Here is a 15,197-nt window from a genome sequence, read left to right as displayed (position 1 = left end):
GTCATTGTGTATCTCAGCAAATTGATAGATATATAAATAAAATGATAATAAATGAATAAATAAATTGTCATCATCGAAACAAAACTTAGAAAAGACAATTGCAAAAAAATGTATGTGAAAATGTATATTACTGGGGGACATTTCATCCTGATGAAACTGTTTGTAAGAGCTCCGTGCTGAACGACGTAATTTGCAGAGAGACAAACTACGTGCACACGCTGCAACTGCAGCAGCTACATTAAATACAACTGACATCATTATCCAGATGCAGTATGAGATCAGATTAACAAGCTATGGAGAAAAAAAACCCCACCTTAATTAACAGAACCAAACCCTGTCCCTTCACAGAATCACTACATCTTTCTATTGTCACTACCCTCCCCTCATACACACTCTCCTCCCACCCCCTCATACACCAACTCTCTCCCTCTCTTCTCCCCATTTACGCGTCCAGACTGAACTGAGAGGAAGAACTGAAACTATACGAGCCTCTCTGTGCTCCCGACAGTCCGTGCGCTATAGGACGCATGCAGAAAACCCTCACGTTCTCTCCCAACCATCTGCGTCTGGAAAAAGGTAAATATATATATATATATATATATATAATATTTCTATAAATGCAGAGTTTCCGGTGGTTTGTTGTGCGCATTTCCAGTCTTTCTTTTACATTCACCCCATTGTCACTGCTAGAGAGAGTGTGAATTTGATATAAACATGTTAATATAGAATTAGAATTGATCCATTTACTATTTCATTAGCAAGCGTCATTATGTAGGCAAAGATAATGGATTACCCTTGTTATTTACGAGTCAAATATAATGAAATCAAATCTTCTTCAAAATATCTACTACAACCAGAGCTTGTTTGCGGAAACACAACTCAAATGAGAGACCACACGGTGATGTGTGCTGGGGGCAGTTGGGCGGTGGGCTTTGTCAGAGTGCAGCTGACATCAGGGAAGGTGGGGTGTATTTGGGTGTGTTTGGGTGGTGATAGCTTGGTCTTGTTTTGTGTTTTGAGCCTGCGGTGCACTGAAATGTCAAGTCAAATTAATTGTGGGCTCATGGTGATGAATAAATGATCATCTGCTAGTCATAGTGTTCGTAGTGTGGGCAGAGCTGTGCAAGGAGGCATTTGTAAAAGGTGAAGTTAGCCCACCTCATTTCATTTAATCGAACCCGAGGGGCCACGATGATTTATGTACTGTATTGATTTGTCTAACGGGGTGGGGGGGGGGGGGCGAGTTCTGCCACACGCGACTTTTGGGTGAGTCATTTTGGAAGGAAACTCACAGCAGGTCAATGCCTTTTCATCGTTGTTTGTCTTTTACTCCTGTTTTCAGCAAGTCGCTGGAAAACCCCTCGGACAGACACGCTCTCACTTCTTCTCTTCGCAGCCCCCATTTCCTCTTCAGCGTCCTCCTTGAAACGAAAGCTAAAGAACAGGACTGTTTATCCTGCTCTTCAGTTATTGCTCGATTTATCTTCACGGGGATTTAGCTCATGCTTATAATGGTCGAGTGTGTGTGGGGCTGTTTGATACACACAGCGTGCATTATGCTCATCCCGAACAGCAAAACTGCTGTGGCCCGGACCCGTCCCACACCCGACACTTCATCCGGCTCACATACCATGTGGAATGATGGCACTTGGATGGTCCACACCTGTTTCCCAGATCTGGGCCAGAACCAAGCCATAGCAATGCCACATGTGCCACATATTTGCCAAAGGTGGCCCATATTTGTTCGTGCTATTTGGGCCATATTCACCATTTACCACACGGGCCACTTCAGGGTCACATCCAGATTAAATGTTGCCGAGAGCACCGCATCTTTGCCAAAAAAAAGGCCCACATTTGATTTGCCATATTTGGGCCATATTTGCTATTATACATTTGGGCCACTTCAGGCTTACATCCATTTTGTCAGGGCCAGAAGAAGGCCATCAGTGCCGCATCATTGCCTGAAGTGGCCCACATCCGGATGCTGTCTGTGATTGATCCTACAAAATAGTGAAACTGTCCCCCACATTCCTCTGTGTGTGTTGGAGGGAAATTACAGTGGTTCTCAGTTAGGTCCTCAGGTGCCACGGTTACCACTGGCTTTCTATTCCACCATGTAGTTCATTACATTCATCTGTGGTTCCTGTTACCCAGCCTCCAATCAGGGAGGGTTTGGACCTGGAACAACAGATGAATGTATTGAGCTACCTGGGGGAATAGAAAACCAGCAGTACTTGGTGGCCCCCGAGGACCTGATTGAGAACGACTAGTTTTGTATGAGCTGGAGTAGTTTTTGTAGGTTAGAGGCAGTACTTGGCTTCTGCCGTCAGAACGCAAACTGCACCCCACAATGGCTATCGTGCTTCTCGATGGTGTGACTCCAACACTTGACAAGAGGCATTATCACAGAGACGATGAGGGTCCTTCAGCAAGCTGCCGTTGTTACAGGCCGTCATGGACCAACAATAGCACTGAGATTAGACAAGAGTCTTACATGGGGACACGTGAAGCAAATGGCAGTAATGCTGTGGATTTCAACATGATCCAGTGAGTTCTGATTTTTTTTTTTAGATAACCCTGGAGTAATTGTAGTGGGGCCTTGTCACATAACCAACTAGGGGTCTATTAGGGCTTGTGAAGACCCCTCTTCATCACCACGAAGTAATGTAGTTAAGTGCAATTTTCCCAAACTAAGATCAGGAGAGAAAGCTGTGCCTTTGTAAACCATCACAAAGGTGGCTTCAGTATATCCCTGTTCAATCACAGCAAACATAGACCATCCTAAAAAGAAAGAAAACCTATGGTCAATGCAAAATGGAGAGAGAGAGAGAGAGAGAGAGAGAGAGAGAGAGAGAGAGAAAGAGAGAGAGAGAGATGAGAGACGGTGGCAAAAGCTGACTGAGGACTGACATATTTTAAGTCACTTGAGCTCTCTTAAGCCAGCATCCCTGGCTCTCCCTAGTATTTCTCCTACCTTCTTTGACGTCAGCTGCCATTTGTGAGGGTTGCCCTGGCAACGGCTATCCTCCCCTGGAGATATGTCTGGTGGATGAGACGGCCCTGATAAAGCCTTTTAAGGTTCTACTGGTAATACATCTTTTAATTGCCTTTGATACACTGGAAGTATTACATGGAGGTCACTGCATGAGGGCAAAAAAAAAAAAAGGGAACGCGTGGATGAAAACATTCAAGTGTGGAGAGGATGCTTTAGAGTGACGTCCCCCCATTTGAAATCATCTCTGGTTTTTGGACTAGTTTTGGGCTCATTTTGAAGCTATGCCACTGAATGAAAGATAAATTCCTTAGTAATGTGACTGTAGCGATAACATGTAAATATCTAGCAATGCCCGTGGGTTATATAAATACCTCTAAACAATGTACTGACTGGCCTATATTTATCAGATGATGTGGAGTAATATGATAACAGACCCGAAAGGATTTAAATTCAACCCATTCAACTCTGAAGTCCCTCACCCACACAAACCGTTCCATAGAACTTGGGTTTTTATGGTGTATTCAAATGTGCTACCAAAACACAGGCAACGTTGTTTTCATATCGCTAATGCAAAAACATCCCATGGTACGGACTACGTGTAGTTTAGAAAGGATTTTCATAGCCTAATACAATGAATGCATAATGTGAGGTCAGCCCTCTTTTTTTTCTTTTTTTTTTGTTGGTCAGTCACTGAAACTATAAAATCTCCCTTACATTCAAATTAATTGAGAGTTGGGTCACTGTTACAGTACATTAGTGCACCGGCCATTAGAGGTTTGCATCTATGCAAAATTGTGTCATGGAGAGCAGATCGTGATGTACAAATACTGTACAGGAGGAAAACCTGTTCCAAGCTCCAAGGGGGCTATTTATAGCCTTGGTAGCATATGTGTGTAATTTTTTCCTTTTTTTTTTTTTTTGCAGAAACCAGGCTATTGATGTGCTATTTTTACCATGTCAATTTGCTTCCTCCCTCTCCTCATGGTTGCCAGGCAATGGGCCATGGGGCCAAGGATGTAATCTTGGACACCTTGACTCTGATTCTGAGCTGGTGAATGATTTCAATCCCTACTCAGTAGTGAACAATGCACAGCAGAAACAAGTACTGGCCGCATGTTAGACGTAAACAGTATTACATGTCAACAGGTATTTTAATTCATCCTTTCCGAATTCAACCTCTCCTGGCCAAAAATCCCCCAAAAGAAATCTACTTATGAATGAACTGCATTAAAAAATGTTGGCACAAAATTCAATTCAATTTATTTTCATTAAAAACAATGTGCAGGCACATGTTAACAATGAAATAAGGGCTAAAAGGGGGTATAACTGCAATTGCATGATAAAAGGATTCATTTACTGTGAAAATGTGTTAGTCTGGTAATGAATCATGCAAGCATTGTGCAACTTGCAAGTCATTCTGTTGAGAAACTTTGGACATGAACTGGCAGGGATCGTGGGTTGTTGTGACATGGTGTCATCCCCAGAGTTATTGCCATATCTTGTTTTATCGCATGAGATCTCTCGGTACGCATCTAACCGGAATGGTGGGAATCTGCCATTCTACCTTCATTGTCGAAATGAATGAATGGATCCTCTTAAATTTGTGACGTCATCAATATTGTAAGTCTCATATCAGTACATAAACAATGAATGGAAGACTTGATTGCAGAACATTTGCTTTCTTAAACCCAAATGACCTTCGGGTTGCCAGGTTTGATTCTAAATGAGCTTTGGCAGGGATGCCAAGTTTCATTCAGAAACTCTTGACTGGTGCTCTTAACAACTTCCTGATTTTATCCTCCCTGCAGAGGCGGCTTCAGATTTAGATATCTCCGTTTTACTTTGATAACCTCATTGGTGCAAAGCTTTGGCTCTCTGGATTCAGTTCTCATGAGAGATATTCATGCTGGTAAATACTGACTGCACTATCATAAACCATAAAGGTATTAATGGTATCAGTGTGAGCTAACAAACCTAAATGCAGGCCTGAACACTGAGGGCCACAAAATGCAGTTGGATGTTATCAACCTTCTAATCTTCCAGATGTGTTGTGTGTGTGTGTGTGTGTGTGTGTGGTGGAGGTGGTGGTGGTGGTGGGGGGGCATGGTTTATCTACTGCAGTGTGTGAATTGATTTAGACTTAATCTGACCCCATGCCATTCCGAAAGGAACCAAAGGCCGGGGCAACTTTCATCTCTCCTTCATTGATTATGATTCGTGCAGAAATAATGGAGAAGCCTCCTTCCACACACTCCCTTTCATAGGCACCATTAAAAATGTATCCCGTCCTAATGGAATGAGAGAGAGAGAGAGAGAGAGAGAGAGAGAGAGAGAGAGAGAGAGAGAGAGAGAGAGAGAGAGAGAGAGAGAGAGAGAGAGAGAGAGAGAGAGAGAGAGAGAGAGAGAGAGAGAGAGAGAGAGAGAGAGAGAGAGAGAGAGAGAGAGAGAGAGAGGAGAGAGAGAGAGAGAGAGAGAGAGAGAGAGAGCAATTCTTCTCAATGAGCTCAATTCTGGCCAACCAGTCCGTAGTACCAACTAAATACTAATTAATCTCTGTGTAAGCTTTTACGGGAACACATTGCCGTGTTCTTTGGTGAGAGTTTAAAAATCAACTCTCCACATCTGTGGTACTACTAATGCGAACTGCACTTCCCATCCAGCATCCGCCGCACCCCTCCTCCTCTGTCCTGATATACACGTCCTACACAAGGGTCCCCACTTTCCAGCCTCTATCTATCGATGTGCTGCCGTCTTAGTATATCCAAGAGGAGCGTTTTAATAAAAGAACGACCCGGCGGGCCCTGCGGGATGGAGTCCATCTGAGCCACCGCTGCGGAGCTCCATAGGGTCACAGTTAGTTTCCTACGTCCCATTCTGTTTCTCCTGGTTGAGGGGGCTGACGGACCATACCATTTCCCCGCGGGGTGCACAATCAGATTTAACACAGCGCTTTGATGCGCGCTAAGCAGTAGAGACATTTTATCCTCGTGTGAATATAACATACGTGGGTATAAATACCGGAGAAATCGTATTACGTGTTAGGATACGTTTGGTGGCCTAGAAATACGCGAGCCGTTTGTCCGGGCTCCCCCCTCGCGGCGCGGGCTGTTGCCATGTTCCCACTTTCATGGGTGTGGCGATTTCAGACCGCTGGGCGAAAATTGAAGTCAAATCCTCTGCGAGCTGCGCGACCGCGGCCGCCTCCGCAAATCCCTTTTAATTGCCTTAAAAGCCATACAGCTATTTATTTTTGTGTTGCGCTTTATCCCCAACTCGGGACCACGATGGTAATCCGAGGACGGATTATTTAGTGGGGTTAAGATCGGAGTTTACAGACGGTCTACCGAATAAAAGCCCTGTTTCAGGTAAGGGGAAAAAAACGTGAAGCCCCGGCTGAGCTGCAGCCCATCTTGACGTTTTCTTGTCTTTTATTTCCCGTTATTTACGTCATCGACTGTTGTTGTTCTGATATTTGACGTTATTACGTGCGGAGGTTCGTAACGTTTGCAAAGTGTCCCCCCCCCCCCCACCACCACCCCTCGTCCGTACTGTTGCTCTTCGTAAAGTTAGCGTTACTCCTGCTGCCGATGCTGGAAATGTAACAAAACGCGGCCTCTTAGGACTGTCAACTGACTCTCGAGCGGAAATATGTGGATTAAAACGCAATCGCGCGTGCGCGCGCGTGTGTGAGAGAGAGAGCGCGCGAGAGAGTGAGAGTGAGAGAGTGTTCCCATTTCTGACCGACTGAGCGTATTTTAGAACCGGGGCTCGTGAGTTTATGGGGGTACCTTCTCTTCATTGTGAAGAGAAGGTACCCCCATTAGTGTCATGTACCCGTTGTACATGACACTCCCTTTATGCCAGCGACAGTTGGTTGCCCGTGCACGCCCTCTAATTGGTTGTTTGCGGTCGAATTTGTTTCGACTGTAAATTTGCTGCAAGAGTGAGATGATGTGACGGTACACTGGGTGTTTGTGTGATACTGAGTATTGGGTAATAGTATTTGATCATCTGATGACTGTAGTTTTAATAGGGAATAACTGTGAAACGTTTCAGTGTGTGTGTGTGTGTGTGTGAGAGAGAGTGAAGAGGTTCTCATCACAATAACAAGATATTTCTCCATCTGTATACGTTCACCTATGATTTACAGCACAACACGAGATGATTTTTTTAGAATAGTAATTTCAGCCATAAACAGGCAGAAATATTTCTCTCTACAGATCAGGAACAGTGTTTTTAAAGCTTTCGGATTTTGTCCCGTCAGAATACTTTCGTAACCTGCATTTATGGTTCGTTGCTCCAGTAATCATACAAGGTTACATATGTTTGTTTGGGTTTTTTTTACCCCAAAACAAAAAAACCAAACATCTGTAACCTGCCAGAACTAACATAGTATTGTCACAACCTCAGAATGTGTTTGCCTTAAAGGATCCTGAACACGGTTGAGGAGTTTTACCACCGCTGGTCTGTACCAGTTGACTGGAGGGGACAGACGAGGTGAATAAGCCGATCAGACGTGTTTATCATATTCCCAGATGTTTGGGATCATCGGTGGGTTACCTGAACCACTTTACACCTGGCGGAGCCGCCCCGCTCGCTGCTTTCACTTTCATACCTCCGCTCGTCTATGTCCCAGGGAGGCTTTGTCCACTGCATGTCTGAAAGCTCCCGAAGAAACCGTGAAGACTTGACACATTTTAATGACACAGGGGAGGTCTTCAGAAGTCAGGCATACTGGTCACAGAAAGACAAATCAAAAGACACGACTGTAAATGAGAGGTCTGATTCTGTCAAGGCATATTTTCAGCTGAGGGAAAAAAGCAACCGAATCATGGCTGAATATTAGTTTTTTTTAACCATTGACACTGGGAAACTTAAATGTGAAGTGTTAAATAACAGGATACTGTACTTATTTTGCTAGATTCCAACAAACGTACAGAATTTCAGCAGTGCAATTCTTTTATTTCGATTAATATATATATATATATCAATATAGATGTAGGAAAAAAACCTTTTAATACATGGCAGTACAAGCTTGTTTTGTGCGTCGTGCGCTCATCAGCTGCCAATGTGATTCAACAAAGAAAACACAGTGTTTGTTGAATCACGTGAGCAGCTGATGAGTGCGCATAGCACAAAACAAGCTTGTACTGCCATGTATTAAAAGTTTTTTTCTCCTACATCTATGTTGATATTCCACTCCTCATTTGTTGAGCACTTTTATCAACACTATATACTATATATATATATATATAATATATATATATATATATATATCTCCATTATCCAAACCGCTTATCCTGCTCTCAGGGTCACGGGGATGATATATATATATATGTATTCAGTGAAATTGTATTTGTCATTGTGCACAAGAAACACGATTTAACACATACAACTTGTTAATGTCAAGTGAGAGAGTTGTATAGCTTGGTCAGAGTGGACCAGGGAGGAAGAATACTCTTTGAACTCTTACCGATAGCAGACTTGATCGTGCCATTGCCTTGATATTTGATAAAACCATTTCCTGTAGCGGGGCACGCGGACTCCAAATGGGGCCCATCTGCAGGCCCCTCAACATGGTTGAACCTGGTGCAGGTGTGCAGCACGCATCCACTGTCTCCGCCGCTGTCCAGTTCAGCTAACCATTGTTTTCAAAGGCCAGCAGGTTATAGTGTATGTAACCAAGGAAAATCTCAGTGCTAAGTTTAATCAAAAAGAGAAAAACGTGTCAAGATTAGGTGCACATGAACTAAAGTTATTATTTTTATTTTTTTTACATTTTACATTTTAATTCAGTGTGGCAGATTTGATAAGATTAGAGTTTTGAAAATACCACTTTAAAATGCAGTTACCGTGGAAAAAACTGTCCAATAGCATGTTGCAGCAAGAAAAGCGCTATATAAAGTGCAACTTGATTGGTTGATCCTAATGCTCAAAATAAACTTTCACAAAGGACAAAGTCAAGACCAACCAGACTCAATGTCAGAATCTTCTGCAACAAGTCAGCAGACCACAGTGGAAGACTCTGCCATAAAGGAATTTCTCTCTCTCTCTCTCTCTCTCTCTCTCTCTCTCTCTCTCTCTCTCTCTCTCTCTCTCTCTCTCTCTCTCTGTCTCCAACTTACACAAAAACACATACACAAATGCCACTAACAAGTTATCTTTTTCTGCTGCTTTCCTCTCAAACACACACACACCATATTCTCTTTTTCTGAGTTGTCTTTCTTCCTTTATCCCTCCGTGGTGAAAATGAAACTGGAGAAGGTTCCATTAATACTGAATTAGTAAATGTTGTTAGTAGTAGTAGTAGTAGTAATAGTAGTAGTAACCTGTAGTTATCATCAATCAATCAAACTTTTTTATAGGGGATTGGTTGGATGGTACTTTAGATGGTTGGTTTTTAGTTAAATTTAGTCCGCTGGTTACTGAGTTTGATGTTGGTTGATTGTTATTTTGATGGTAGGTTGTTGGTTGGATGGATAGTTGTTGATTTGGATTGATGGTTCTTTGGTTTGGCGAGTTGGATAGTAGTTGAATGATCGGTTGGTTCTTGCTTGGATGTATGAATGGTTAGTTGGTTTGTTGCTCATTAGTTGGATACTAGATTGCTGGATGGATTAATGGTTGTTTGGTTGGCTAGTTGGATGGTAGGTTGTTGGTTGGATGGTAGGTTGTTTAGTTGGATGGTAGTGTCAGTGGAGCAGGGGGACAGGGTCAGTCCTACAGAGGTCTGTCTGTGGTTGTGCCAAGCAGCTCTTGCTGCTCTAGTTTTCTGCCACACACACACACACACACACACACACACACACACACACACACAGGTCCTGATATTTTTAAAGATGCAAGCGTGTCCTCCCCTTATCACTTATGTATTTTTCTTTCTTTCTTTCTCCGTCTCCATCAGTTTTCAGTTTCAACGTGCTACATAAGTATAACAAAACCTGTATTGCCAAAGCATTTAGAATTGCATTTATTTGAGAACAAAAGCATGAAAAGGAAACTAAACTCGGTTCAATACCTGTTGTGTAATGCTAAAAAGGCTCTCTCCCTCAGTAACATCCTCACTAGCACACACACACACACGCCCCTTGGCCCACCGAAGTCTTAACAGAGGTTGGAGGAAGAGCAGATTCTGAATCCTTGTATAAACCACCTCTCTGTTTGGAGAGCGTGTTTTGGTAATTGCGTTTGATGGTGCGGTTACCTCACTTACGGTACGTCTTTAGTCTTGAGCAACCCGTCTTGGTTTCTAAATGATGCGCTCATTTCCCCACATCACAGCCGTAGAAAACATAAATGAGCATGTCGCCTTTCACCTTTCCTGGAATGTCTGCTGAGGACTTTGTAAGTGTTGTGAAGAAAAAAGAAAGAAGAAGAAGCTGCACCTTGAATGAGACCCGTCAGTTTTAGCCACACTTTCTAGCCCGCTCATGCAAAAAGAAAAAAAAAGAAGAAAGAAAACTCGCATTATGTTTTTCATAGTATCACACCTCCACATTTTTTCATATCTTTCCTTCTTTGCACGCTCACTCGCATTGCAGGTCTCCGGTTGAATCTGTTAAACGGGTGCATTTAAGCAACCTGCAGAAAGTTGCAGCACGTTCTTTGCAAATGCACGATGCGTTCGTTGTCGCTGTAGGAGATCTGAAATATAATTGAACAGTAAATCACTTTTTTTTCTTTTTTTTTATGTAGACATTCCTACATGCCTTCTGCCTGATGAAACCTATCAGCACTGAGCAGGTTTTTAACATTCGGCAAGATGACTTCACCGCGCCGCTGGTAGTCAAGAAAAACCATAGTCTCTCATGTTGGAGATTTTCCATGCTGCTACACATGCCGCTCCGCCCTGATGGGTGATGTCGTAGTAAAGGTTTTAAAGTAGTCTGACGTCAGCAGTCAAAAGCAAAAATAAGACTGCAAACTGAGGTGAATCTCCAGACCCCCGGTTTCAGAGACTGACCCTGTCCTCCATGTCGCTCTCCAGCCCTCAAGTCGTCGTGTTTTTTAAAAGTATGAAACCATGTGTTGCCTTAAGATTTGAAGTCAGACTGAAATCAGTAAGCAGATTTAATTTTTCATATTTTGAAACTACTATGATTACCACATAATAGAGCGATCGGTAAAAATGTTCTCAATTGACTACTATTGATTTTGGGGGGGGGTTTGTGGATTTTTTTTCTCCCCAATTGTATCCGGCCAGTTACCCCACTCTTCCGAGCTGTCCCGGTCGCTGATCCACCCCCTCTGCCAATCCTGGGAGGGTTGCAGACTACCACATGTCTCCTCCCATACATGTGGAGTCACCAGCCACTTCTTTTCACCTGACAGTGAGGAGTTTCACCAGGAGGACGTAGCGCGTGGGAGGATCACGCTATTCCCCCAGTTCCCCCTCACCCCCCGAACATGCGCCTCGACCTTCCAGAGGAGGCGTTAGTGTAGCGACCAGGACACATAGCCACATCCGGCTTCCCACCCACAGACACAGCCAATTGTGTCTGTTGGGACACCCGACCAAGCCAGAGGTAACACAGGGATTCGAACCGCTGATCCTCATGTTGGTATGCAACGGAATAGACTGCCACGCTACCCGGGTGCCCCATATTGTTGTTGTTTTTTAAAAAAAATAAATTTATTCATAACTCTTCGCAATTTTTCTCAAGAACTGTGAGGGAGTGGTCCAGTCCTCATTAATATTCACGAGCTGACCTTTGAGTGACAAGTACAATGAAGAAGGGGCAGAGTTTAACAATTAGATTTGCTCTTATTAGCTGCGTGTAAATGAATGTGTCTGATGTGCCAAAGAAGCAGCATTGACAGTACTTGACTTGATGCATGCACAATAATCCAGGTAGGAAAACCCCAGGAAGTTGAATCGGTTCATCTGGACACAACACTTATCAACTTCCTGTGATCATTGACGGTGCTGTTGACAGTTGTTAGTGCTGGCCCTGTCTCTCTGTCAGCGCTGATAGGTGTGCTTGTACACTTCCAACAAATCCATTATTAATGTTGTTATCTGTAGCTGTGTTTATCCTGCTATGCTAACACCACAGGGTACCATGGCTAGCCTGCCATGTCTTTAACCTTTTACATGGTTTTTAAACAGCAAACTCACTGAAATGGCCTGCTGTTTGGTTACTCTGTAGGTTTCTCTGGATCTGTCACATAGATATGTCATGGCGTAATGAAACAGTTCTGTTAAAATTTTCACCCAAAATATATTTCATTGGTTTATGTTGCCAAACTGTGATCATATCATAGAATTTTGAGCTCTTCACAAGTAAGAAAATAAGAATAATTTAAATTAGACAAAGATGTAAAAAAAAAAAAGGATATTTTTTTAAAGCTGTCCAACACATTTACTTGCTGTACTTAATGGAGCTCGTTGTTGGTACGAGAGATGCAGGACGGCTCCCAGGAAGGGACCAAATGGTTTAGAAAGTGCTGGAAAAATAAAGATTAAAATATGTCGCTGTCTCCACATCAACATGACCGGGGATTGGCTGGAGCTCCTTCTAAATCTTGAATTATAGAAGGTGGAACTGAAAAATTTATCTGGGTGGGTTGGACCTCTGGACAGCAGGCTGCAAAACAGCCTGCAAACTGTGTGTGTGTGGGGGGGGGCGTTCAACATTTCTGAGGAGTGTGTAAGTGCTTTGTGACCCACATTCAAGGTCCCCAAGGTAAAGGACATGGCAACACACACACACATAGAGATGCATACACACTCATTCATAAGTGGCATGAGCACACCAACTGATGCTCAGTCTAACACACTTATTCACATGCTCACTATGCAAGTACACACAACATGACTTACCTCACCGATACTTACACAAAACATGTTTGTCTCTCGTTCAGTCTCAGTTTTAACACACTTTTACTTAACACATAAATAAACATGTACATTATCTGTGCTACCTCCACATGGGGCGTAGGTGACCGTAAACCAAGAACTTGTTCTGGTAAAGTTTCTGCACTGCAGCCAGCAGCTAAAAGTAACCAGAATGTCCGCTGTGGAAAAGGGCTGCAAAACAATTTGACATTATCATTGTTTGTCTTTCATTGGTATTGTATCGGGGTGGAATTCGGACATTTCATATCGTGACACACAATTTTGATGTGTAAATTAATAACTAGCATCTGTTAACTTGAAATTTCTCACAGAGTGAAGTCTGAAATATTTGAATGGAGTATTCTTTAAAAATTGGTTTTGGCTTGATATTATACTTTGCATCGCCAAACTGTTCCATGTGATGAGCCTCATTTGGATTCTTTAACATGGTATTTTTGCATTATCGTGATATATATAGATAGGCTCCAGCATTCCCGCGACCCTGAGAGTAGGATAAGCGGTTTGGATAATGGATGGATGAATGGATATATATATATATATCATGTAAAATCCATTCAGATTATTATGGCAAAACGTCTCCCTTATCACCCAGCACCACTGTGAACCTGCACTGAGTTGGGCTCTTTTTTTGGGGGGGGGGGAAATTATTTTCCTAATTTTGGGCCAGACTTCAACGAAAAGGTACGCAGGCTTTGAAACGGGCAACTTGAACTGCACCTAATACAAGATGAAACTTAGTGAACTCTCGATCAGATGCCTTTAAACCGAGTTGGATGTGAAAATGCTTCAATAAAGGACCCTGCTAGCTCCTGTAACAGTACGTGTTGTACGCCTCTTGGAGACCTCCCGGCATTCTGGGCCAGCCGAGCAAACAGCGCACAATGCAGCAAACACAAAAGACAGATTGAGAAGGGAAAGGTCAGAGTCGCTCTGCCATGGCCTTTTGAACCAGACCGGGCCTGTTTGAAGAGCCAGGCCACCCTCTGCGGTGCCTGGGCCCGGGAACCAGGATCCACACATTCTCCCCCCACCCCAACACACACACACACACACACACACACACACACACACACACACACACACACACACACACACACAACAACCACCTTCCCCCTCGGGTGCGAGACAAAACAGCCGAGGCCGGCAGGATGCCTCTGTTTGTTTGATGGATGTCTTCCCTTTTGGAGTGCACTGTCCTTCTCCATGTCTGTTTGTGGGACTTATAATATTTCTCCCATCACCCCCCCCTTCTCTCTGCCTTTCTCCCCTGCAGGTGTCAGCTTGCCAGTGTGTGCGTAAGTGTGTTCGTGTGCGTGTGTGTGTGCGCACGCACACGCTGGTGTGTGTGTGTGTTTTATTTTTTTGCCTGTTGTACAGTATTGGAGCAGAGTGCAGCCTGAGCACATCACAGAAGGACGATGAGCGAGCTGGAACAGTTACGACAGGAAGCTGAGCAGCTAGGCAATCAGATCCGGGTACGAGGGTGTGTGTGTGGTGTGTTGTGTCTTTGTATATAGATATGTTTATGTATTATGTATGTGTCTATTTATCTGTGTTTGTAGACATGTGCATCCTTTTGTTTGTGATCACATATATATATATATATATAAACACAGATTTCCTGTATCTGTGTTGATATTCCACTCCTCATTAGTTGAGCACTTATAACAACACCATTGATGGTTTCGGGAAAAAACGGTATATATATATATATATATATATATATATATATATATATGAGAAACACTCGATGGTAAGGAAAGTGCTCAACAAATAAGGAGCAAAATAATCCAGTGAGTCAAGTAAATTCTTTATGAGACTATATATATAAACTTGGCACAAAAAGTAAGGAAATGTGTGTTTGGTAGATTATTTCTTCGTTGTAACAATGCTTCTTGGCAATAAATCTTATATCAGACACCTGATTGTCAGCACCTGGGGTACCAGAAGCTCAAAACGAAGAGTCAATAGCAACAGCAAAATAAGCTGTTTGGCATTGGCAGACAAGATTTGGCAAATTTTTCATGGGCGCAACCCACATACTCAGCTCTGCTGCTCATCCCACAAATGCATGCTCCTTACAAATGTGGCCCCATTTAAAAAGGAAATAAACAGGCTTTCCAACGGTATAAGATTTATTGCCAGGAAGCATTATTACAACAAAGAAATAATCTACCAAACACAAATTTCCTTACTTTTTGTGCTAAGTATATACTATATATATTGCTTATGGCATGAAACAGGCTTGTACTATCTCATAAAGAATTTACTTGACCCACTGGATTTTATATAAAAATCTGTGTATCTTGTGTTCACATATAGCTTTGAGTGTGTGTGTTTGTG

At 42.9% G+C, this 15,197-nt stretch overlaps 1 protein-coding gene across 1 annotated transcript in view; it reads left to right on the top strand.

The window, feature by feature from the left end:
* The first annotated feature begins 6,156 nt into the window (after window positions 1–6,156).
* Window positions 6,157–15,197, top strand: part of LOC130109500 (guanine nucleotide-binding protein subunit beta-4) — a 30,795-nt gene continuing 21,754 nt past the window's right edge. Inside the window, exons 1-2 of the mRNA XM_056276424.1 lie at window positions 6,157–6,360; window positions 14,128–14,329. Of these exons, the coding sequence (XP_056132399.1) occupies window positions 14,273–14,329 (57 nt within the window). The 5' untranslated portion in view covers window positions 6,157–6,360; window positions 14,128–14,272. The remainder of the gene's footprint in view (window positions 6,361–14,127; window positions 14,330–15,197) is intronic.

The sequence above is a fragment of the Lampris incognitus genome, chromosome 3 (genome assembly GCF_029633865.1).
Source record: "Lampris incognitus isolate fLamInc1 chromosome 3, fLamInc1.hap2, whole genome shotgun sequence".
Lineage (NCBI taxonomy): Eukaryota > Metazoa > Chordata > Actinopteri > Lampriformes > Lampridae > Lampris > Lampris incognitus.
Note: the sequence above shows the minus strand (reverse complement) of the source record. Positions and strands in the feature narration are given on the sequence as shown.